Raw genomic sequence first — 24,552 nt, 5'->3', positions numbered from 1 at the left:
TTGACCCCTATGCAATTGTTTAATTTGATTTGTTCAAAATTTCATAATTTTGAATATAATTATTTTCGATTATTTAAATTTTTTCGTTTTTTAAAGACAATTGCTTTTTTTTAAATCATATCTTTTTTTTAATATATGGTGCTATCTAGAAATATTTTAAAGGGAGAATATAGAAATTAAATTAATTTCTCGAGTTATAGAAACAAAATGAATTGAACATTAAATTTGATTTAAAAAAATATGAAATTTGAAAAAATTTTAATTTACATAAAATTACAATTTTATTTAATGAATATTAGTATTTTAATATTATTTTTCACTTTGAAAAAAATAAACAAAAAGCAGAAAAGTTTGAAAGCGCTCACGTTTATAAAATTAACTTGAAAATTTCGATATTTAGTAGTTCTTATAATTTTATGCCAAGCACCAATTTCTTGTATTAAAATCAAATTCGTATTTTTAAGTTTGAACAGAAAAAGTAGTTAATGACTACAATTTATATTTTATATTTGTTATTTTATTTATTTATTTATATTTTTTTATATTTATATTTTTATTTATTTATTTATTTATTTGGGAAGAAATAATTCAATTTGACGAATTAAAATAATTCTGTCCGTTAAATTTTACTAATTAAGATTTTAACGTGAATTTTTTTTTTTTTTTAATTAAAAATAAAAATTATTTCAATTTTTAGAAAATTAATGAAAATCATTTTATCGATGAATTTTCAAAAACCAGACAATTAATAGAGTAACTTTTTAATAAGTGCTGTGAGAGAAAGAGCTTTTTAAACATATAGCAAAAGAATATTAATTAATTATGCCAAAGGTATATATCAAAGGAAGAATAGAATTAAATTAAAATAATAGAAATACATTTTATTAATTTTTAATTTAAATGCAATGTTTTATATCTTGTTATTATTATTATTGATATTCTGATAATTTTAATTTAGAACACAATTTTTTAGTGTGTTAAGTTTTTTATATTAGTAACTATAATTAAAAATTATATAATATTTTTCAGTTTTAGCCTTCTTATAATTTACCGTCAACTGGGGTAATTATACCCATCGACAGTTTTTAATGAGTAAAATTTTTATTTTAATATTAATTAATAAAATTAAATAATACTAAAAATTCTCAAAATTTTGTAATTACTTAATTTTTTTGTTTGTTTGTTTTTTTTTTTTTTTTTTGTTAGATTTTAGTAAAATTTCAATGTCAATTTTCAAATTTGTTGAACAATTTCCACAAAAGCAATGAAAAACATTTTTATTTTATACTGCATTCTAGACTATAGAAAAAATGTCATATAGATTAAATAATTTAAAAAAATTGTACATTATTTTATATAAACTTTTATGGATATAATAGTTATAAAAAAATTTTCCGTTTTATTTTATTTATGGGTATAATTAAACCTCGGTTGACGCGGTAATTACATATATTTTCTTAGAAATACAAAGTGAATGAATAATAATCTTTGTTAATAAATGAATAATAAGTAAATGAAAAAGTAAATGTTCAAAATTTCATAACTAATTAAAATCTTTTCAGTTTTCTTAATTAATTAAAATTATAAAGTTATTATTTTTAATTTAGACTTTTATAATATAATATAATTATTAGGTATTATTTACATTAAACTATTTATTTAAAAAAAAATAAATTAAAGAATATTTTATTTATATAATATTAATTATATTAATATTATGAACAGTTTAAAAACAAAATTGAATATTCAATGAATTATTAATTGAAGAAAATATAAATTTGCAATTATTTATTATTATTATTATTATTATTATTATTATTATTATTGCAGTTGAATAATTGACTTTATTTCAATATATTAAAGTCACAAGTATTTTCTCTCCTTAAGTAATAATATCTATTATCACACAAGATTAATATTCAACAACAGCTTTGGTCGTTGATGATTATGAAATTTTAATAGCTTACTGGAACTATGAGATTATTTTAATAATTGCCATATAATATTATATTGAGAATGTGTTAAAATTTTATAGATGTGCTTTTGAATTTCTTGAGGGGGATGAATGAGAAAAATCATATTTTATCTGTATGATGCGAATGACTATATATGTATATATATATAGTATAATACAAAAAATGTATTTTAGCTCATTATAAACGCGAGAATCTTATAATAAGCCATACACGCGTTATAGCACGAAATTGATATTTCAAAAATATATCAATAATAAAATAATGAAAATAATCATATAAAAATATAAATGATTTTTTATAGAGTTATTTAAAAAATAAAATAGAATTTATAATTTTAATATGTGAAAAATTTCATTTAATTTTTATTATATAATAGTTTACAAATTATAAAAACATGCAGGAATTCTTATTTTATAATATTTAAAGACTGTTTGCAAAATTGTGTGTCAAATTAGAATATAATGGAATAGTAGAAGCGTTCAATTCTGTGTGAAAAAAAAAAAAATATATGTACGATATTTAAAAGAGATCTCTGAAAGAAAAAGGAAAAATATAAAAACGAATTATTTCATTAAAAAAAGCGGCCTATTTTTTTATATATAAAAATATAAATTCATATATTAATAATTTAATTTCACAATTCAATTATATTTTTAGCGGAATTATTGTTAGAAAATTTTTTTGTGTAATTTAAAGTTGAGTTGCAAAGAATAATTATTGAAAAAGCACATAATATTTTGATGAAAAAAAATAATTTTTATTACTGTTATTATTAAAAAAAAAATAATTAAATCTGTCAATAATGTTAAAAAAAAAAAAAAAATTTTCTAAGACAAAAATATTTGTATTAGTCAGTAAGATTTTTAATTTATTATTTTATTGAAAAACTTTTTCTTATCGAGATCTCCAAATTGGTATATCGTTATTTATGTATAGAGGAATTTATATACAATTAGAAGTAATAATTAATAAAATATAATGAGATTAAAAAAAAAAACCATTTAGTTAGAATTCTACACAGTCGTATTGCTATTCTTGTAAACAAAAAAGGTATTAAAAATAATTAAGTTATAAAAAAAGAAGTATTATAATAAATATAAATCCTGAAGTCTGAATAGTTTTAGGATAATAGATATATTTAATTAGATAAAAAATAAAAAAATCGTAGTTTGTGCTTCCCAAAAAGAAGAAATTAATTAAAAAAAAAAAAAAAATACCACTTGTATGCCAATGTTTTAGAAGAGAGTAAAGATTGATTTACTGTGCTAAGCACGATTTCTAAAGCACAAAAAAAAAAATTAAATAAAATGAAATAAACAAGAAAATGCATCAAGTTGCATAACCTGAGAAAATAATATTAACACAAGGACATTATAATGTAATTTAAAAAAAAATATTTAAAAAAAAAACGAATAATAGAGCTTTTCTGCAATAGTTGTATATATATCATAATAATAATAATAGTTATTGAATATGTATTTTGTGATTACGTTTTTTTTCCAGAGAATACTCTCTAAATAGAGAAAAATGTGTATAAAGTAATTATATATAAATATAGATATATACAGTATTTAGAAAAAATTACTTTTAGGAAATTAAATTTATAATCAGTTTTGTGATATTTAGTTTTTAGAAACAGCTCATCGATTGTGTGTACAAGTCCATTTTTTTTATCATTACTTTTAAGGAATATTTTGAGGCGACGTAAAAACTTATAATGATTTGTTTTCGAAACTACACTTTACCCAAAAATAGTAAACAAAATGATAGGTTTTTATAATTTCATTTTATCATATAATCAATAGTTGACAAATTTTTGACATAACATAACCCTCAATGAAAAAAAAATTTTAAATGCGAAACTTATTATTACCTACAGTATTGTTTTGTTTTTAATTATTATTATTCAGCGTAATATTTATTTCTCTCAACATACAATTTGCGTAATATTTACATTTATAAAAAGGCAATAATCATATTTTTTATTTATCAAAAAAGGTATTTACTGTTATTTCTTGTAAGTTTAAATATTGAGTGACAAAATATTTATATTACCGAATTGACAGTTGATATAAAATTATTACTTATCAAAATTGCAAGTTTTCCTAAGGAAATTGAAAATCGATATAAAATTTATTCAACTTGATTTCTCTTTAATTAAAAATTTATAAAGATGAATTAAAAACTGATAAAAGTTGTATTAAATCTAAATGTAAAATGATGCAATGTTCTTTAAATAAAAAAAAAAAAAAACAATTGTCAAAAGGAACTTCCGGAATTCCAGAGATGGGAAATTACGACGATAAAAAAAATTCCTAAGGAACTAACAGAAATTTTTTTATTGTCGTTATTTCCCATCTCTGGAATTCCAGAAGTTCCTTTTGATAATTGTTTTTTTTTATTTAAGGCCAGGTCCAAGTCGAGTCAGCTGTTCCTTTGAAGTTTCAATGGAACAGCTGACACGACTTGGACCTGGCCTTAAAGAACATTGCATCATTTTACATTTAGATTTAATACAACTTTTATCAGTTTTTAATTCATCTTTATAAATTTTTAATTAAAGAGAAATCAAGTTGAATAAATTTTATATCGATTTTCAATTTGGTAATGTAAATATTTTGTCACTCAGTATTTAAACTTACAAAAAATAACTGTAAATATCGTTTCTGATAAACAAAAAATATAATTATTGCCTTTTAATAAAAGTAAATATTACGCGCATCGTAAGTTGAGAGAAATAAATATTACGCTGAATAATAATAATTAAAAACAAAAAATACTGTAATAATAAGTTTCACATTTAAAATTTTTGTTTTCATTGAGGGTTATGTTAAGCCAAAAATTTGTCAACTATTGATTATGATAAAATGAAATTCTAAAAATTTATCATTTCGTTTACTGTTTTGCGGACAAAAGTGTAATTTCGAAAAAAAATGATTATAAGTTTTTACATAGCGCCTCGAATATTTTATGTGATACATTGTGATGTCTACAGAAAAGTCATTAAAAATTCTCAGGTTAATTTTCAATATACGTAAAATAAAAATATTTCACGAGTTTTTTTTTTTTTTTTATTTCTATAGATTTACTACATTTTATTAACGTCGATGAATTTTACAATATTTATTCGATCAACGATTTAGAGGAAAAAATATTTTTCTATATACAAATTATTACAATTTGTCTAAAAAAAAAAAAAATTTATATTGTTTCTCAATCAACAATTTTTTAAAACAAAATAATTTGTAGGCAACAAAAAAGAAAAAATAATATAATTTTTTCAATAATAAATTCAACAACAAATTATATTATTTTCCAAATGGAAACAATTTTTTTTTTCAATTGTTCATCGTGGATAAATTTTGTGAATTTTGCCGATGATTTTAATAATAATTGAATTTTTTTCAATTAAAAGAAAAAAAAAATGAAAATAATTATTAATTTTCATTCACAATTTTCACACAAAATCTGACATATTTTTATAGATTATGTTTTTAATTTGTTTTCTAAAAATTCACGTGTTTTCCATCTCTGAATGTTACCTGTTTTTTGAATATGGAACACGCGATTTATTTGATTAGAAATTTTTTTTTTTTATTTTAATTTTAATCAGAATTAAAAGGCTCTTGTATTTATGAATTTTATTCTTACAGTTAGAATTAGAATGCTAGAATATAACCTTAAATTTTGACATGTTGTTTTGTTGACATTTTTCGTTGAAATCTGTGGACTTCAGGATGTCTTATTATTTATATATATTTTAATTCCTCGATATAGATATATATATATATTTTCTAGCGCGACATATTAGTATTAATATTATAATAAATATATTAATATAATTATTGACATTAATGTTATTATTGAAATAATAAACATTGAATTTAATAATGATAATAATATAATATAAAGCAATGACAACGTATTATAAATTATATATTGTTACAATGCCAAAAAAAAGTGAAGAAAAGTAGTGCCAAATGCAATAATAAATTATAAACAAGTGCAAAAAGGAAATATTCGCATAATATCAATTACACATGAAATTTTTGATGAGAAATTATAAAAATTTGAAATTGATTTATTGATTCTCATATATGGAAGTCAAGGTAATATGACGTAATATATATGTATAACATGTATTCAGTATATCAGATAGGATTTGCAATAAATCCCCTTGTATAAAATACATTTTTTTTATTTGTTATTTTATTGATTTTGACAATATCAATTTTTTTTTACATATCCCATATTCATCAATTTATATATAATATTAATCAATTATCAATTTTTTTTTTGTATTATTAACTTCTATTGTAATGTATTACGAATTTCTTTTTTTAGAATTTAATTTCTGAGAATTTTAAATATATTGCGATTTAAATTTTTTTAGATATTCCCTCTTCCCTTTCTCGTAAATTATATTATTAATTAATTTACATCACCTCTCCTTATTTTTTTTTCCTTAAAATAAAATAAGAAAAAAAATTAATTATTGAAAAATGTATGCCTATATTATTTAAAATATAAAATACAAAATAAAAAATTTGTGATAATAAATTGAAAAAAATTAATTAATTTTAAATTAATTTTTTTTTATTTTGTATTCTGAAAAAAAATACATTTTTAAAATATTTTTTTCGTAAACTTCATTAAAATAAATTAACTTCGTATACAGTAAAAAAAAAAGATTAATTTTTAAGTCTTTTTTTTATGTGTTTTAATAATTAGTTTTTAGAATTGTGTATCCTGTGACAGATAAAAAAAAAAAGTTCGGAAAGAAAAATCAATATTAATTACGGTAATAAAAGTTAATGAGAAATTTTTGGTAATCTATATATTTTAGTTTTATGTAGGTTTTTGTAATTTAGACGAAAATATGTATACAATATAAGAACATGATTTATCGACTAAACTTCTTCGACACTTTTAAATATTATAATATTTAGGTAATGCAAAATTTTTTCTGCATTTCATTTATTGCTGCTTTAAAATTTACATACTAAATTAATATATTTTTTATAATTATACATTAATTTATTTAAATTTTTTAAAAATTTTTAAAAATTAATTAGTTTTAATTTTTTAATTTCCATTTTTAAAGAATATATATATATATATTTTTTTTTTAATAATATATAAATGAAAATTTGTATATTATTAATAAATTATATATTATTACCAAATGAATATTATTTATTTAAATATTTGTCTTCTGTGTGTTCAAATTTTCGCGCCTACAAGAAAATTTACATTTCACGTGGTTGGTAGCGCTGGAAATTTTCCTTTAGGGTTATTTTTATTTGGGGGAATCAAATAGGGGAATTAAACTGTTTTCCACAATGAAATTTTCGGAAAATTGGAAAATTTCACTATTACTCATATGATTCTGATTGACGATGACGTCCTTCAAATGTTCCTAAACACGAGAAACATTTTATCGATTATGAGTGCGCGAATTCATACTTACTGATATATATATATGTACATATAGCTACATTCGTGTGTTGATTAAAGTGTTAGTGAGAGTGAGTAGATTCAGTGGATAAAACGTGTTAGTTGCTTACTAACCGAGAGAGTAGACAGTCCATTTAAAAAACAGAATTTTAGTGCCTGTGAGGTTATTTTTTCAATTTTAAAGTAAAAATAAAAACAGATCACAACTATGTCAAATGACAAAGACAAATCGTGGTGTAAATCACGTCAAAATGGAGTGGTTCAACCACTCCTTACAGGTATTTAAAATACTTTCTCCTTAAATATTTGTTTTACATTCTGTAACAAAAAAAAAAAAAAAAAAAAATCAATGTGTAATATAACCTCTAAACTATTGTCTTATTTTACTCAATTCTTGTTTCTTTTTCTTAATTTTTACAATAGATCCTAATTTAAATTGAATAATTTTACTAATGTCGCTTAATGATTATAGAGTGAGAATGTCAATTTTTTCAATTATTTAAACTCTATATAGATTGTTAAAGTTCATTGGCTCAGAATGAAATTTTTTAAAAATATATAAAACCTTTCTTGCGTCATTAATTTTAAACACGTGAACTACATTTCAAATGACGTTGATTGTTAATTATTTTATGACACAAGGCGATATTAATTTCTAAAACGCACCTCGTAAATGACATTTTTCTTATATTGACATTTGTATAGAAGATGAAAAAAAAATATATATATTTATAATTATGCAGATGAAATTTTATTTAATTGAGTACTGAATTCATATTATAGTCATTGCAAGTATATATTTTTTAATAAATATTCAAGACACATTTGAATTAATTGAAGACAAGAATGCAAAATTTACTAATCTCAAAAGTACTTAAATGTTTGCAAGGATTGATCATTTTTCAAGGTCTTTTTAATTTTTTTTTTTTTTTTTGTTCAATGAATGATTTCGATAATGAAAAAAATACATTTGTATTATTTACTTTACACACATTTCTTTTTATACAATAGTAAAGTTATATTATTAAAATTATTAAAATCTTTTTATTTGGGAAATATAAAAACAAAGAGGTTTTATTTCTTTTTAATAATTAGTATTTTTTTTTACTTTTTTTCTAAATTTGATTAATAGAGAAATAAAAAAATTATGATAAATCATTTTCTCTGAATTTTGCAAGTAATTCACATTAACGAGAATGTTTTTTTTAGTTTACTATTATTGTTATTATTTTACTTTGTACTTTACAGGCCTCGGATTATACGACTTTTTCGACTTTTTTTGTACTTTTTTTTACAAAATTTTTAAACAAAATACGTATTTTTCATTATATTACAGATCTTCTTCAGATCTTTTTTGTTTCAATTATTTATCAAATTTTTAACTAAAATTATTCTCTAAATTAATTATTTTCAATAATTTGAATGAAATTCCTTTTTAAATTCAATATTATCTTAAAGTAAATTTTCAATTCAATTATTTAAAATTATTATTATATATTATATTATTATTATTATTATTATTATTTATTCAATTATTTATTTTAATTTATTCAATTATTTTAAAAAAAGGTTATCTAAAACTATTTGATAAATTATTTTTAATTCTGTAAAATTTTACAAAATTTTTTGAAATTCAATTCTTAAAATTTCAACTGTAACTCTTTCAAAATTCAATTATTATTTTTAATAATTTTAATATTTCTTTAAAAATTCAATTATTATTTTAAATAATTCTTTCAAAATTTAATTATTTAGAAAAGCTTCAACTTAATTATTTTCCAAAATTTATATTTGACCATTAAAATTAAAAACTATGCAAAAATTTTAAATTCAAATTATTTACATAAATTAGACTTTAATTAAAAATTTTTAAATGGAACTTTAAAAAAAAATTTTTTTTTTTTTTATAAATTTGTCCTACTAAATTAAAATTTTGAAAATTTGTCTTAGTTCAGTTTTGAAATATTCGAAATAAATTTTCTTGATAATATTCCTTATTATTCTTATTAAGGAATGAAAAAATAAATTAAATAATATACAATAATATTAGATATTTAAAGTAAAATATTTATTAACTAATTAAATTTAATTAAATTAAAAAATCGAATTTTTTTGCGGCTTAAAGTCGATCCAAGGCGTGACTATTTTAATTTTAATAATATTTTATATTAAAATTGTATTTTCGTACAATAAATTTATTAAAAATTTTCAGATCTTTATCAAATCACAATGGCTTATGCTTATTGGAAAAGTGGAAAAATGCATGATTATGGTGTTTTCGATTTATTTTTTCGAAAAAATCCTTTTCATGGAGAATTCACAGTTTTTGCTGGACTAGAAGAATGTCTCAAATTTCTTGGCAGTTTTCATTATTCTGACAGTGGTATTTATTTTCATTGTATAAGAAATAAAAAAATTAAGATTAGAAAATTAAATTTTATAAATGCTAAAATATATTTTTTTTCAAATTATTAATAGATATTGACTATTTGAGAACTACAATGCCAGACTGTGTAGAGCCAGAATTCTTTGAATATTTAAAAAATCTTACAACTGATGATGTTAGTTTATACGCAATTGAAGAAGGCTCTATCGTTTTTCCAAGGTAAAATTAAATTTTCATTTTTATCACTAAAAAAAAAAAAAATCTTTCATATATCTTTATTGTCTGTTATCTCTTATTTATATATATATATATATATATATATATATATATATATATATATATATATATTATTTGTTTCTTTCTTTATTGCCTTCAATTTTATTACTTTTTACTATTTAATTATTATGTAATTAATTTTTTTTATGTTCTATTTAAGTATAATATTAATTTATTGTATAATTTTATAGTAACAAATAAATTGAAAAATATATAAATTTTTTTGTGTATTTTTAAATATTAAATGATATTAAATTTAATTGAACATATAAATTATTAAAAAAAAAATTTAATTAATTTTTTCGAATTGATTTTTGTTTTAAAGGTTTTTTTTTTTTGATTAATCAACTTTTTAATTATTAAAAATAGGGTACCACTTCTAAGAGTAGAGGGTCCATTGATAATTATTCAGCTGTTGGAAACGACATTTTTAACTCTTGTCAACTATGCAAGTTTGGTGGCAACAAATGCATCTCGATATAGAATGGTAGCGGGAAAAAATGTAACTTTAATGGAATTTGGTCTCAGAAGGGCACAAGGACCAGACGGAGGACTCAGTGCTTCCAAATATAGTTATATTGGTAAGTGAAAGATCATTTCTAAAAATAATACTTTTTTTTTTATTGCATTTTTTATTTTCCCCCATTAATTATTTTTTTTATTATCGATGTAACGATTTTTGTTGTTGTATTTTATATGTAAAGAGAGAAAAAAATATTTAATTAATAAATTATTTAATTTTTCAGATTTGTCTTTTTTTTGAAATTAACTTTTGTTCTTTTATTTTCTGAATTTGATTTTATTTATTTTTTTAATAATTTATTTTTTTAATTGCATTTATATTATTTACGTTCCCTTTAGCTCGTATATTTGATTAAATAAATAAATTTACAAAATTATTTTTAAAAAAAATTAAAAAGAAATTTTTTATTTTAAACATTTTGTAGTAATAAATTTTTATTATTTTTTTTTTTTAATTTAAGGTGGTAATTTTTTTTCTCTCTATTTCTTGTTGTATAAATTAGGAGGTAAATTTTAATTTTCGTGAAATTTACACGATGAGTAATAGACCCGGTCAAAGAAAGTGAGATCAATATATTGTATTACTTGGTACCGGTAGGTATCATCTACTTTAAGTGATGTGAAAGAACTTTCAGGGTTAAGTAAAATTATATATCTGCGGAATATATATGTATATTTTGTTTAAAACCCAATTATTGAATATTGCATCATTTTCACTCATCGAATTATTTTTTTGAAAATGGACATTAATGTGACTTTGGTTCAAACAAGTTATTGATTTTTTCTTACATTTTATAATCTTTAGTTTCTTATTTTATTATTTAGAGCTTTAGGGTCGATTTAGAAAAAAGGAGTATTTTTTTGGGTGGGGGGGTCCGATACATTTTCCAGACCTCGGATTCTATGACTTTTTCCACATTTTTTTGAATTCGAATAATTTGCTTTTATTAGATTTCAAAAATTAAAAAAAAATAGAATATTAGGAATTTTTTTAAAATCTTTCCTACTGAATTAAAATCTTGAAAATTTGTCTTAGTTCGACTCTGAAATATTCGAAATAAATTTTCTTGAAAATATTTTTATAGAATTATTTTTATTTTAAGGAATTAATAAAATTAATTTAGTATATCTAATTATAATAATTATTTGAAATAAAATATTTATTAACTAATTAAATTTATTAAAAATAAAAAATCAACTTTTTTTGGAATGTAAATCGACTTCTTTTGCCCCTTAAAATCGATCCGAGGTCTGTAACATCAAAAAAATATTTTTGCATAAATTTCCAATACAAAAATATTTGCAAAAACTTTACAGTTGCAATAATATTTATTAGCTTTTTTAATGAGAAAAAAAAGAAGAAGAAAAAAAGTTTACTGCATAAGAAACTTAGCACAGTTATCAATTTCTTACTTTCGGTGATGATGAAGCAAGATGCCAATGTAAACCGAATTATTTTATTATTTTTTTTTTAATATACTTCTTAATCTGTTGTCATTTGTTCGAGCAATTAATATTAACAGAATAAAAGAGATAAATTTTGAAGTTGATTAGTCATTGTGAAAATGTTATTATCATATTTATATTATGCAAGCTATTATATGAATGATAATTTAATTAAGAGAGATAGAGAGAACATGTTTTTAAATTTTTAAATAAATTTTTGAGTTTTGAATTTAATAATAAAATGTATTTCACTTTTTTTCTTCTTCTTTTAAATTGTTCATCACTATTATTTTCTTAACATTTGTGAAAATAATTTTCAAAATTATTTGTTTTTAAATTTGAATCTTAAATTTTATATTTTTGTGAATTATTTAAAATTAAAATATTTGCTATTTACTTTCATTAAAATTGAGGTGTATAAAAGAAATGTGCCAGAAGGTGAGAACTATGTAGAATAAATAAATAATTATTTATTTATTTTTTAAGGTGGTTTCGACGGTACCAGCAATGTATTGGCAGGAAAATTATTTGCAATTCCCGTCTATGGAACTCACGCTCATGCATATATTACATCGTTTAACGGCAAAGATGATTTGCAAAATAGAGTGAGTATAATTTTTTTTTTTTTTTTTTTTTTTTTTTTTTTTTTTTTTTTTTTTTAATAAAAAAAAAATTCTCTTTGAACATGTAAACTTTGATAGTTTGTGATAAATATGCAAAATTTGTATAACCATTGAAAACATAAAATATTTTGTTGTTTTCTTTGTTTATTTATTTATTTATTTTTTTTAATAATATGAATTTGAATCAAAATATTTCTCAGTGTGAAAAATTAGATAAATAATAACAAAAATCATTATTTTATTTATATAAATTACAAAATTATTATATTACTATATTATTATTATACTAAAATTTTTTGTTATCAAAATAGCAATCTGGGATTATTTTTTTCTTAATTGAACCGATAAAAATAAAAAAAAATTCATAAAATAATTTAATAATATGAAAAAAATTGAATATATAAAAAATAAGAATTGAAACTAAAAAGTTTCAGAATTTAAAAAAAAAAATGAAATCAGAAAATAATTTTAATAAAAATTGATGAACTGTTTTTTATTTAAATATATTTTTAATTTGAAAGAATAATAAAAAAAAATCGAGAGAATTTTCTATCTATAAAAATAATAAAAAATTTTAATTTACAGACACTTGCTCATAAAGAGACAGGTCAAATGAAGGATTTATTAGCTGCTTCGTGTAAATATCGAAAAAACATTGCTGCCGATTTGGAAGCATTGGAATTGGAAGCATCCGATGGAGAATTGGCGGCTCTTGTCAGCTATGCGATTGCATTTCCAGATGGATTTATGGCTCTAGTCGACACTTACGACGTCAAAAGGTATTAATATTTCAAAAGAAAATTTTTTTTTTTTTCGGATCTCATACTATCGTCTCTCTGAAGCTGTATATATATAAATATGCTTTTCTCTGCAAGTTAATCTTATATGAATTGAATTGAAGGCACATTTTTTTCATTTATTTAATTTAAGCGGAGGGAACGGTGAAATTTCAGTCTATCGAAATTAATATTGTTAACGGATAAAAAATTTTTTTCTGCCATTATTTACAATCTAAAATGATTATATATTAATAAAATTTACAAAAAATTATTTTTGTCCATTTAAAAAATTTTATTTTTTGCAAAAATTAACAATTTTTAAAATTCATACGATTGATTGTTCAAAATCATGAAAAAAGTGGGTATAAAAAATAATCAAAATTATGGAAAAAGTGGAATTTTTAAAGAATCATCAGTTAAATTTACAACAATTAAAATTAACCCTGTTTTAGGGGTAAACAATTTTTTTTCTTTTTGCATTTTTTCAAAACCTGAAATCACATTTCACTATATGAAAAATAAAAGAAAGTAATTTTTAACTATTTTACAAAATTTTTTTTATTTTTCAAAATTTTCATTTTTTGATAAAATGAAAAAAGCCTATAAAAAAAAATCGGCAATGATAAATAAGAAAAATTGTGAGACAAGTTCAAATTATAAATTTTCGAGAATTTTAACTTTTAATTGAAAAAAATATTAACAATTTAATTGTTTTATAATTTTTGAATTCTCAATATAGTTAGAAAAAAAATTGACAACCCTAAAGAACATTAATTTCGATGAATTAAAATTTCACTGGTCCCTTCCCTTTAAAAAAAAAATCATATGTTTACAATCTATCACAAAAAAAAACACAAACGTTCATTATCTCACTCCCTATGCTTTTAAAATAACGTATTTCAAAATCTCTGCTTTTTTGTGAAATCAAGGAAGATTATTTGCTTTTTATCTTATCAAATTTTACTTATAAATATAAAGTTTTTAAAATGTATTTATAAATTTCCTTTCAAAGTGAAACAGCATTTTTTTTCCCCTAATAAAAATAACTATTTATCTTAAACTTTTTCATATTATTTTTTGTATCTTAAATAATAATCAGTGCATGAAAGCACTTTTATTTCTCTATCTTATAAATAATGAAAGTATTTTTTATTTAAATACATGACTTTGCAAAAAATATATAAAGATTGTTAACCTTGACTTCACAATTTCGCTAATTTATCCATTTTTTTTTCTTCATCATTGCAATTTTTTCATACGCTTGTATTTCACGTATTCTCTGTAAATTATTATTTTGCTGAACAATGCTTTAAAAAAAAAAGATCATTTGCGAAATTTTTTTTTTTTTCTATTAAAATTTAATGTTGGAAATTGAAAAGTTTTTTGGAGAGATTTTTTAATTTTTAGGTAAATTTTCATTATTGTTTTTGATTGAATTTTTATTTACATATAAATAAAATTTGTTGATGAAATTTTAATTTAACGAAATTTACATTTGAAACGAATTTTCATTTAATTAAATTTTTAATTAATTAAATGGTTATTTAAATGAATTTTGAATTAGATTTTAATTTAACAAAATTTGCAATTTAATCCAATTTTCAATTTTTCATTTAACAATTTGTTATTTAACAAAAATTGCATTTCATCGAATTTTGCTTTTGATGCAATTTTTATTTTTTTCACCAAAATTGTTGTTTGACAGATATTTTCTTTTCAACAAAATTTTTATTAAAATTTTTCATTTGACCCAATTTTAATTTTTAACCAAATTGTTATTTGATAATCAGTTTTCATTTCAAAAAATTTTTATTTAATCAATAAATTTACATTTAGTGAAATTTTCATTCAACTGAATTAATTTTTTATTATTATAATTGTTTTTTTTATGAAAACAAAATTATAGTAAAAAAAAATAATAATTCTATTTTTTCCATTTCCATCATTAACTTTTGATCAAGATTTTCGCAGGAGATCTTAAATATAATAATTTTTTTTAAAAACAATAATTTTAGGAGGTAATTGAAAAAATTATGTAGTATTTTTAAGCTTCCGTAAAAAAGAAGTTATAGATTAGGAAATAATGAAATTTGGAAAATGAGAGAAAAAGAAAAGTAGATTTAAAAAAGTGTGCATGTATGTTTAATAAAACAAAGGCTTTTTATAGAGCGATGGGTAGGAAAATTTGTTTTGTTTTTTTTTTTTTAAAAAAAAAAAAAAACATATTACAGGCCATTTTTGCATAGATGATTAAATATTCACATTTCAATTTGGAACACTCATTTCGTGAAATAACAAGCATTGAAGCTTAATTCGAGTGTTTTTATAGCGTAGAGGCACCGTTCAAGAGAAAGGCGCAAATTGAGAGCCTTGTCGTTAAGAATAAGCTTCTAAATAAAGGGCCCAATAATAAGGCACTGCAAAACAGTAGTAGTGCGAGTGGCAACCCAAACAAAAGTGACTCAACATCATCTAACAAGAATGGCTTTTTAAAAAGAAGCGAATTGGGTGAGCTTTATGTGAGGTACGATCTAGTTCTAATCAGTCAGTTTTGCATTAGACGGAATCTTTTTGCACAATTTTTTTTTTTTTTCGTCTGTAGATTTCAAAAATGAGACAATATTTTTTTCCCGTATTGTTATCATTTTAGATATAGCCACATGTTTAAATAAATAGAATAAAAAATAAAAAGATTCCTGACCTCGTAAAACAGACAGTGATTTCGTTAACATTTTCATTCATGCATTTAAATATTCCATCAAATTTACAAATATTATTCAAAATAATAATATTCATATTTGTTTTTTTTTTATTATTATTTTTTCAAATATGAAAAATAATAATAATAATAATTTATTTCATTGTAAATACTTGAATACAGAGTTTTTACAAATTTTTCGCTTTCGTTAATTACAAACAAATATTCCGCTCTCTTTTTTTATTTTCTTGACTATTTGATATAATGAAAAATAATAAATTAGATAATAATACAGAGTGGCCACAAGTTTAATAGGAGTCAGGGAAATGTCAGGAAAAAAAATATTTTTGTCAGGGAAATTTGGAAAATTGATAAATTTAGAGAAAAAGTATTGTATGCGTTAAAAATTTTAATTTTTACCACAAGAAGAAATGTTTTCACCTATTCATCTTTTTTCACCTATTAAAAATTTTTTTCACCTTTTTTTTATAATTTCTTACCTTTTTCACCTTATTCTATTGATTTTGCAAAAATTGAAAAAAGAATTAAATTTAATTATTGATTTAATAAAGAATTTTTTTAATATTTCTAAACTTATATTAATAATTTAGAGAACAAAAAATTACAGAATTTCATTTTTTCTCTACATTATTCAATATTGACACAAGCTTGAATTTTTCAAGAATTATTTATTGATTTAAAAATTATTTTGACAAAATTTCAGTAAATCCAAATTTTAATTAGTTGAAGCATTTAATAATTAAAATTGTAATTATTTGTAAATTTAAATATTTATTCTAATTCTAATTAAAATTTTAATTTATCAAAATTTCAATTTAATTAAATTTTATTCAATTCAAATTTTTATCTATGTAAATTTCAAAATTTTCATTGTAGATTTCAATTGCTCCATCTTTCAATTAATTCTAATTTTTATTGGTCAATAAAAATTTATTTATTAAAAATTTTAATCAAATGCAAATTCAATCGATCGAAAGCTAAAATTAAGGAAATTTTAATTTATTTAAATTTTAATTGATTTACTTGTCAAATTATGATAATTTTAATTATTCGAAATTTAAATTGTTTTAAATTTCAAATTATCTGAATTTCAATGTGCCTAAATTTTAATTGAATTGAGATTAAAATCACCTGAATTTCAATTTACCTAAATTTTGATCAACAAATTTATTTATTTAAATTTTAATCAAATATAAATTCAATCAATCGAAATTTAAAATAAACGAAATTTTCTTTTTATCTGAAATTTTAATTGATTTAAGTTTCAAATTATTGAAATTTTAATTTTTTCAAATTTTTCAATTGATATAACTTTCAAATTATCCGAATTTTAATTTATCCAAATTTTAATTAATTTCAAATTATCCCAATTTTAATTGATTTAAGTTTTAAATTTTCCGAATTTTAATTTACTTAAATTTTAATTGATTTGAACTTAAATTTTTTATCCAAAATTCAATTTACCTAAATTTTAATTGATTTGAATTTTTTATCCAAAACTTCAATTTATCCAAATTTTAAACTATGCTTCAATTATTGATTAAAAATTTCAATTAATCCAAATTTGAATAGATTAGTTATTTTGCACGTTAATTAGTTTTATCTATCAGTTTTTTATCACCTATTTTCGCTAAATAATTCACCTTTTTACCTATTTTCTTGAAAAATGTACTGTGATCTCTGTTCTTGTAAAAATAGTGAAATATAGTTTAAAAAAATCGCGTTTTCCAACTTCAATTTATTAAATTTCTATTATAATTCATTAAATTTAATAAAAACAAATTTTTGCAGGAAATTGAAAAATATATTCTTGTGGCGACCCTGTATAATAATAATAATTTAACTATTGATTCCATTAAAAATAATTATTTAATGTATTAATAATTAGAATGTTTTTGTTTTCTTCTATAGAGAATAGAAAAATTATTCTTTATTTGATTTAACAATATTATGAAGGAATTTTTGTAGTTTGAAGTATTAGAAAAATGTAATTAATTTAGAGAAGAATTGTAAAAAAAAAAAGTATAAATTTAGTGTTCAACCTTATATAGTGCCGTCCCAATTCAGCTTAGCTTTTTCAATAAATTATTTTTTATATATTTTCTATATTGACATGAAGAATTTAACAAAAAAATATTTCTCAATTATTGTCAAAACTATTTAATTTTTTTGTTTTTGGAAATTGATATCATTTCTTTACCAAAAAAAAATGATTTCAATTTCTTTCTCAACGAAATTTCATACTGATAAAGTAAATAATAATAATAGTAAATAAATAACAGTAATTAAAATTTTTGTTATTTATAATTAATTCGTTTTAGAAATTATATATTTAATTTCTAAATAAAAAAAAGGGGGTAAAAAATCACCAATTTTGCAAAAGGATTTTTGGTAAATATTAAATATAATCGCACATCTTTTTTTTCTATTTTGCTGTTTCACTTTCTTCTCATTAATTTATAATCTAGTTTTAAGGAATAATTTGAAAAAAAATTTAATTTATCATTTTTCGATTCTAGTGCTGAACATCAATGATTTATTAATAAATTGCTTCCAGAAGTGGTCTTCTCAATTTCTGCGCGGTGGCACTTGCTTTAAATGATTTGGGCTACAGGGCAATTGGAATAAGAATTGACAGCGGTGATCTTGCATATCTCAGTCAAGAAGCTAGGGAATCGTTTGAAAAAATTGCCGAAAAATACAATATTCCCTGGTTTGCACAAATGACAATTGTCGCATCAAATGATATCAATGAAGAAACTATAATTAGCCTAAATGAACAGGTGAACTTTTTTTCAAACATATAATTGAAATTTTTATTTTATTTTTCGTTTATTTTCTATTTACATTTTTTTTTCTATTTAATTTCATTCTCTTTTTTTTTCTTTTTCTATGCAATTTTTTTTCTCTTTTTTTCTTACATTTAATTTCTTTTTAATAATTTGATAATTTTTTTCTTTTATTTTCACACTGAAAAATGTACTTTAAAATCACGTCGTTGAAGTTGACAACGATTAAAAAAAAATAACTAATTTTTTGCCTAAATTTTTTTTTCAAAAATTATTTAAATCAAAAATAATAATTTGCATAAAATATATTTTTTTTTTGTTATACTTTACTTATTCTTGCATTTCAAATTTGTCTCTTTCATTTTAATTTTATTTTATTAAAAGTTTAAAAAATCTTGTTTTTAATTTATTTTTAGTTTATATTTCTATGTTTGTAATTGTATATTTGAAAACATTTATTCATTAAAATTTGATATTTATAGAATCACAAAATTAACAGCTTTGGAATTGGAACACATTTAGTGACATGCCAACGACAACCAGCTCTTGGTTGTGTCTATAAAATGGTGGAAATTAATAAATTGCCGAGAATAAAACTCAGTCAGGAAGTTGATAAGGTTACAATGCCAGGTAGAAAGAATGCTTTTCGTTTATATGGTGCTGATGGTCATGCACTTGTGGATTTACTTCAAAGGTATGACGAGGATACGCCACAAGTTGGACAAAAGGTCCTTTGTCGACATCCTTTTCAAGAGTCAAAGAGAGCATATGTTACTCCAACAAGAGTTGAAGTTCTACACAAAGTAAGTGTTTTAGAAATTTTATTTTTTCAAATATCAGGCTTCGAAGCGTAGTAAAAGACTAAGAAAAGTATGGAAAAGTATCATTTTTTGTTTTAAAAAAAAGGATTCCCAAAATTGAAAAAAGTATGAAAAAAGTTGCATCTTTAAAATGAAGTAAAATTAGTTTTCGAAGTTTGACGTTAAAATGAAAATATTTTCTTGTCTAAAAAAATTGAAAGAAAAATTCTGAGGAATAAAATTAATATCATTTTTCTCCTAATTATTAAAAAAAAACGATCTATTGTTAAATTTCGATTAACTTTTTGTTTTTGGCACAACGATCGGAACGTATTATTCCATAAAACTGATTTTTCACATAAATTTTTATTTTACAAAATAGCATTTAAAACAGAATTTTTTTAAACGAATGTTTACTCAACAGAATTTTTAAAGTACCGAATTTTTTTTGACAGAATTTTTATTTTATAAAATTTCTCTTTACCCAACTGTTTCTTGAAAAGAATTCTAATTTAATCTATTTTTAATTTATTAGAATTCTCATTCAGTAGAATTTTAAGTAATTCGAATTTTTAAATTCTAGAACTTGGAATTGGAAGCATATATAAAATATTTAGTATTTTAAAACAACAATATTAATTAAAAATCTCCAAAAAATTCAATTATTTCTCAAAATTTTGACTCGAATTCTTGCAAAATTCAATTATTTCTAAAATTAGTATCTAAAATTATTTGCTAAATTAATAATTTCAATACAATTATTCAAAAATTCAATTAAATAAAACATTTTTTAATAAAAAATTTTCTAAAATCCAATTACTGTTTGAAAATTTGTTAATAATTTTCAGCAATTCTAATTTATTAAAATTTTAATTCAAAATCTCCTGAAATTCAATTATTATTAAAAATTTTGATTCAAATTTTTTGTTGAAATAATTAGTATAACTTTAATTAAAATCTTGGCATTTCAATTATTAAAAACTTTTTTCAATTCAAAATACTCTAAAATTCAATTATTGTCTGAATTTCGGTTAAATTAGAATTATTAAAAAAAAAAAAAAAACAATTGGGTAAAGAGAAATTTTGTAAAATAAAAATTCTGTCAAAAAAAAATTGCCAAATAAAAAATTCTATTGAGTAAAAAGGTCGTTTAAAAAGAAATTATGTTAAATGCTATTTTGAAAAATGAAAATTCGTGAAAAAAATAATTATATAAAGCAGTAGTTCACGCGGACAATAATAAATCATCAACTTGTCGAGCTTTTAGGAATGAAAAAATTCGCTAAAGTTAAAAATTTTTGAATTCTGTTATTTTTAAAATTATTTTTTGAAAAAAGTAGCCTTATCGAAAAAAAAGTATCAAAAAAGTAAAATGTGTGTCATTTCGAAACCTGGGCATGGTCAAATATTTTAATAGAAAGATTTTACTCATTAAATTAAAAAAAAAAAAAAATTTTAAGTTATACTGGAAGGATGGTAAATTGTGTCGACCTTTGCCAACTTTACAAGAAACACGACAAAGAGTACAAGAATCATTAAAAACTTTACGCAGTGATCATAAGAGGAGTTTAAATCCAACACCTTATAAAGTAAGTGAATTTGAATTTTTCAAAAAAAAAATTCATTGATTTCCAATAGAATACTAACCATTGTAATGTTTTGTTTTTCTTTTCTCAATTTTCAGGTAGCCGTAAGTGATAAATTGTACCACTTTATTCATGATTTATGGTTGCAAAATGCACCAATTGGACAATTATCATGAAGATGAAATGATGAGGAATTTAATAAAGTGAATCAATGTTCACTTACTGTATGGATAGATCAGTATTTGAAGTGAAGAGGAAAATAGAAATTTGACAGTAAATCAAAGTTCATTTACTGGGTGCAATAAAATTTTCGACAGAAATAAAATATATATAGGTGGGTGATTAAAATTTAAAATATCGTTTTTGAATCCTGCCAAAAAAAAACTAGAATATTAATTAAAATATCTTTTTTTTTTTTTAGTCAATTTTCATAATCACTTGTTCTACTTAAATTCAAAATTTTAATTAAAAAATATAATTCTTCTTTCTTAAAACGAAAAAATGTGTCCCATCAATTATTATAATTATTTTTTTCTCCAGTTTGGTAAATTTTTAATTCCTTTTTTTATGTTAATGAAATTTTTGACACAGAATTTTTTATTCATATATTCATGTAATTTTCATCATTTAAAAAAAACAATTGTCCCCTAATTTTCTTAAATGTCATCTTGCTCTTTAAAACAATTTATTATAAAACTTAAAAAAAAACAAAATTAAAAAAAAATTTAAACAATTTTAAATTTAATTTAAATTTATTATTAAAAAAATTTTTTTTAATTAAACAATTAATTCGTGTTTGTTAACTTAAAAAAAAACTTTAAATTCCATCATTAAGTCAACATTTGTAGATACCAAAAACGACTTTTTAATTACCCAAATATATATACATATATAAAATATTGCTGGGCTTGTCGATTTTTGACATAATATATATGTAAAAATATATTTTTCTCTCGGCATTCAGTTAATTTTTTTTTTTTTCTTGAAAATGTTTGCCGATTTCACTGCAAAATTAATGTTTGCAGTATTGTTACTAACTCTGCAATTTTTTTGAGAGCAGATATCTTACACACGTATAGTACAAATAATGTCGTTATTGTGTAGGAATTATAATATATTTCGTTAACGTTCCGTTTTGAAAGACGATGACGTAAATTTTATTGAATTGTGCGAGCAGAGGGGCCTTAAAAAAAAAACGTAACAAAGAAAACAAAATAATAATAATCTTCGATAAAAGACCAGTAAATAGATTCATCAATAATTAGATTCTAGTATCTATAAATTAGAAATAAATGTTTCACTACGAAAAAAAAAAAAAATTATAGAGGAAAAAAAGTATAACTTTTAACATAATATATATTGTAATTATCAAATGCATTAAAAGTGAAAGTATTTTCGCACTTTAGTTACAGAATTGATATACGCTTTCAACCATTTTTTTTTATTTATTTAAATTAATTTCATTAATTTTAAATAATATTCTTTTGGGAAGAGTAGAACTTGTTTTTTTTTCATTTAGGAGAAATTAATTTCGTTTAGTAAACAATAACAGATCTAGTATTTTGTCATGGATTTTTTTTTCAAAAAAAAAAAAAAAAAAAAAAAAGTGGCCTGAAAAACCATTTTCGAAGTTTTAATAATTTCGAAATGTAGAAATCGCGTAGCAATACTGTAATTAATACACAAATAATTCACGTAAAACGAATGTTAACGAATAAGATCCTATAATAATTATATATCAAATTTATTGTTCGTGTGCAAAATTCAGAAACCTTTAACTTTCATTAAATGGAATATTATTTTAACATGGTGGCCATGAAAACTGGGAAAATAGTGTAAATTTATTTATGCCTTAAAAAAAAAAAAAAAAAATTGTATTTTTTTTCGTTCTTAAAATTTGAATATTAAAAAATCTTCCATTTTTCTTTTTTTTTTTTAAATCAAAACTAGATTTTTGATCTATAATTTAGAAAATTTTTTGACAAGAACAATTTTATCAATAATTATGCGAAAATAAATTTTTTTAAAAAGAAATATGAATAAAATAATATTTTTCTCAATAAACAATATTTTAAAAAAAAAATCGACAATTTTTGACATGAAATAAAATTTTGAGCCTTAAAATTATTTGAATCAGAATTTTAATAACAAAAAAAGGACAAAATAAAAAACAGTGAAAAATATATAATGGCCACCCTGAATATTTCACATATATTTAGATCATTTTATTTAGTCATATTATTTTCTATTTTTTCCCCCATATTTTCAATGATTTAGTTTGAAAAAAATTGGAGTTTTTTTTCAATTAAACATATTATTATATATAAAATATCAGAAAATAGTTTTATAATTAATTTGTATGCTTCTATTATACTTATATAAAGGAAAGGTGGACTATAATGGATCATTTCAACTATCTGAAAAATTATTTTAAAAAACTCTACCAAACTTTAAATATAAATGAGATTTACGTAATTCACCTACATTAAAAAATTATTATTTCTAAAAGTAAAAACGAAAAAAATCGTTTTTATTAATTTGTATACATTTTGCAACATTTTAAAATTTTATTTCAGGCAAAATAAGTTTATTTATAAAATGTATAAATATTATTATTGAAATAATTGTTTGGTATTTCCAAATTCGAAAAATTTGAATTTTTTTTATATTTAATCATGGTAAACTCTCAATAGAACGTATTATTATTTTTTTAAAAAAAAAGTCTACAAATTTTGTACAAATACAAAAAAAGTAGTCAAAATTTTTTTAAAATTAAAATTTTAATGATCCATTGGAGTCAATGACTTTTATCCCTATATGTATGTACATTTTAAGAGTTTCTCTATTAAATATTTAGTTTCTTAATTTTTCAAATAATAATTATAAGAATTATAAATTTTTAATTTTCAGTTAAGAGTTTCTAAATTATGTCCATTGACATATATAGCATATCGATTTTGCAGGGAATCTTTAATTCCATATATTAATAAAAAATAAATTGCAAACTTGTGTATAGAAATTGTATTTTGAAAAAAGAAAGAGCATTCTGCTTTTAAAACCAAAAAAAAAAAAAAAAAAAAAATGTGGTTAACGAATAATGTAAACTTAGAATATAGAAATAAGACTTATAAAACTGGATTGATAATTTAAATTTTTTTTCGTCATTTGGAGTTGTCGTGAGATATATAATTCT

The 24,552-nt window shown here is 20.5% G+C and overlaps 1 protein-coding gene across 5 annotated transcripts; it reads left to right on the top strand.

The window, feature by feature from the left end:
• Positions 1-5,331: 5,331 nt before the first annotated feature.
• LOC127282567 (nicotinate phosphoribosyltransferase) lies at positions 5,332-24,067 on the top strand. Of its 5 annotated transcripts, none has more exons than XM_051306889.1 (11): positions 5,332-6,085; positions 9,646-9,816; positions 9,912-10,038; positions 10,465-10,676; positions 12,550-12,668; positions 13,272-13,465; positions 15,795-15,989; positions 18,742-18,967; positions 19,456-19,776; positions 21,234-21,362; positions 21,458-24,067. In XM_051306889.1, exons 2-11 carry the CDS (start codon positions 9,663-9,665, stop codon positions 21,533-21,535), a joined length of 1,755 nt encoding a protein of 584 aa, XP_051162846.1. In that variant the 5' UTR covers positions 5,332-6,085; positions 9,646-9,662; the 3' UTR covers positions 21,536-24,067. The 5 variants fall into 5 exon arrangements, with proteins under 5 accessions (XP_051162846.1, XP_051162845.1, XP_051162844.1 ...); XM_051306888.1 differs by lacking the exon at positions 5,332-6,085 and adding an exon at positions 7,357-7,711 and having other exon boundaries at positions 18,745-18,967; XM_051306887.1 differs by lacking the exon at positions 5,332-6,085 and adding an exon at positions 7,357-7,711.
• The last annotated feature ends 485 nt before the right edge of the window (positions 24,068-24,552 follow it).

This window comes from Leptopilina boulardi, unplaced genomic scaffold (genome assembly GCF_019393585.1).
Source record: "Leptopilina boulardi isolate dan_hultmark-lab unplaced genomic scaffold, ZJU_Lbou_2.1 LbouV2_300, whole genome shotgun sequence".
NCBI classification, from domain to species: Eukaryota; Metazoa; Arthropoda; class Insecta; order Hymenoptera; family Figitidae; genus Leptopilina; species Leptopilina boulardi.
This window is presented reverse-complemented; position numbering and strand designations above follow the sequence as displayed.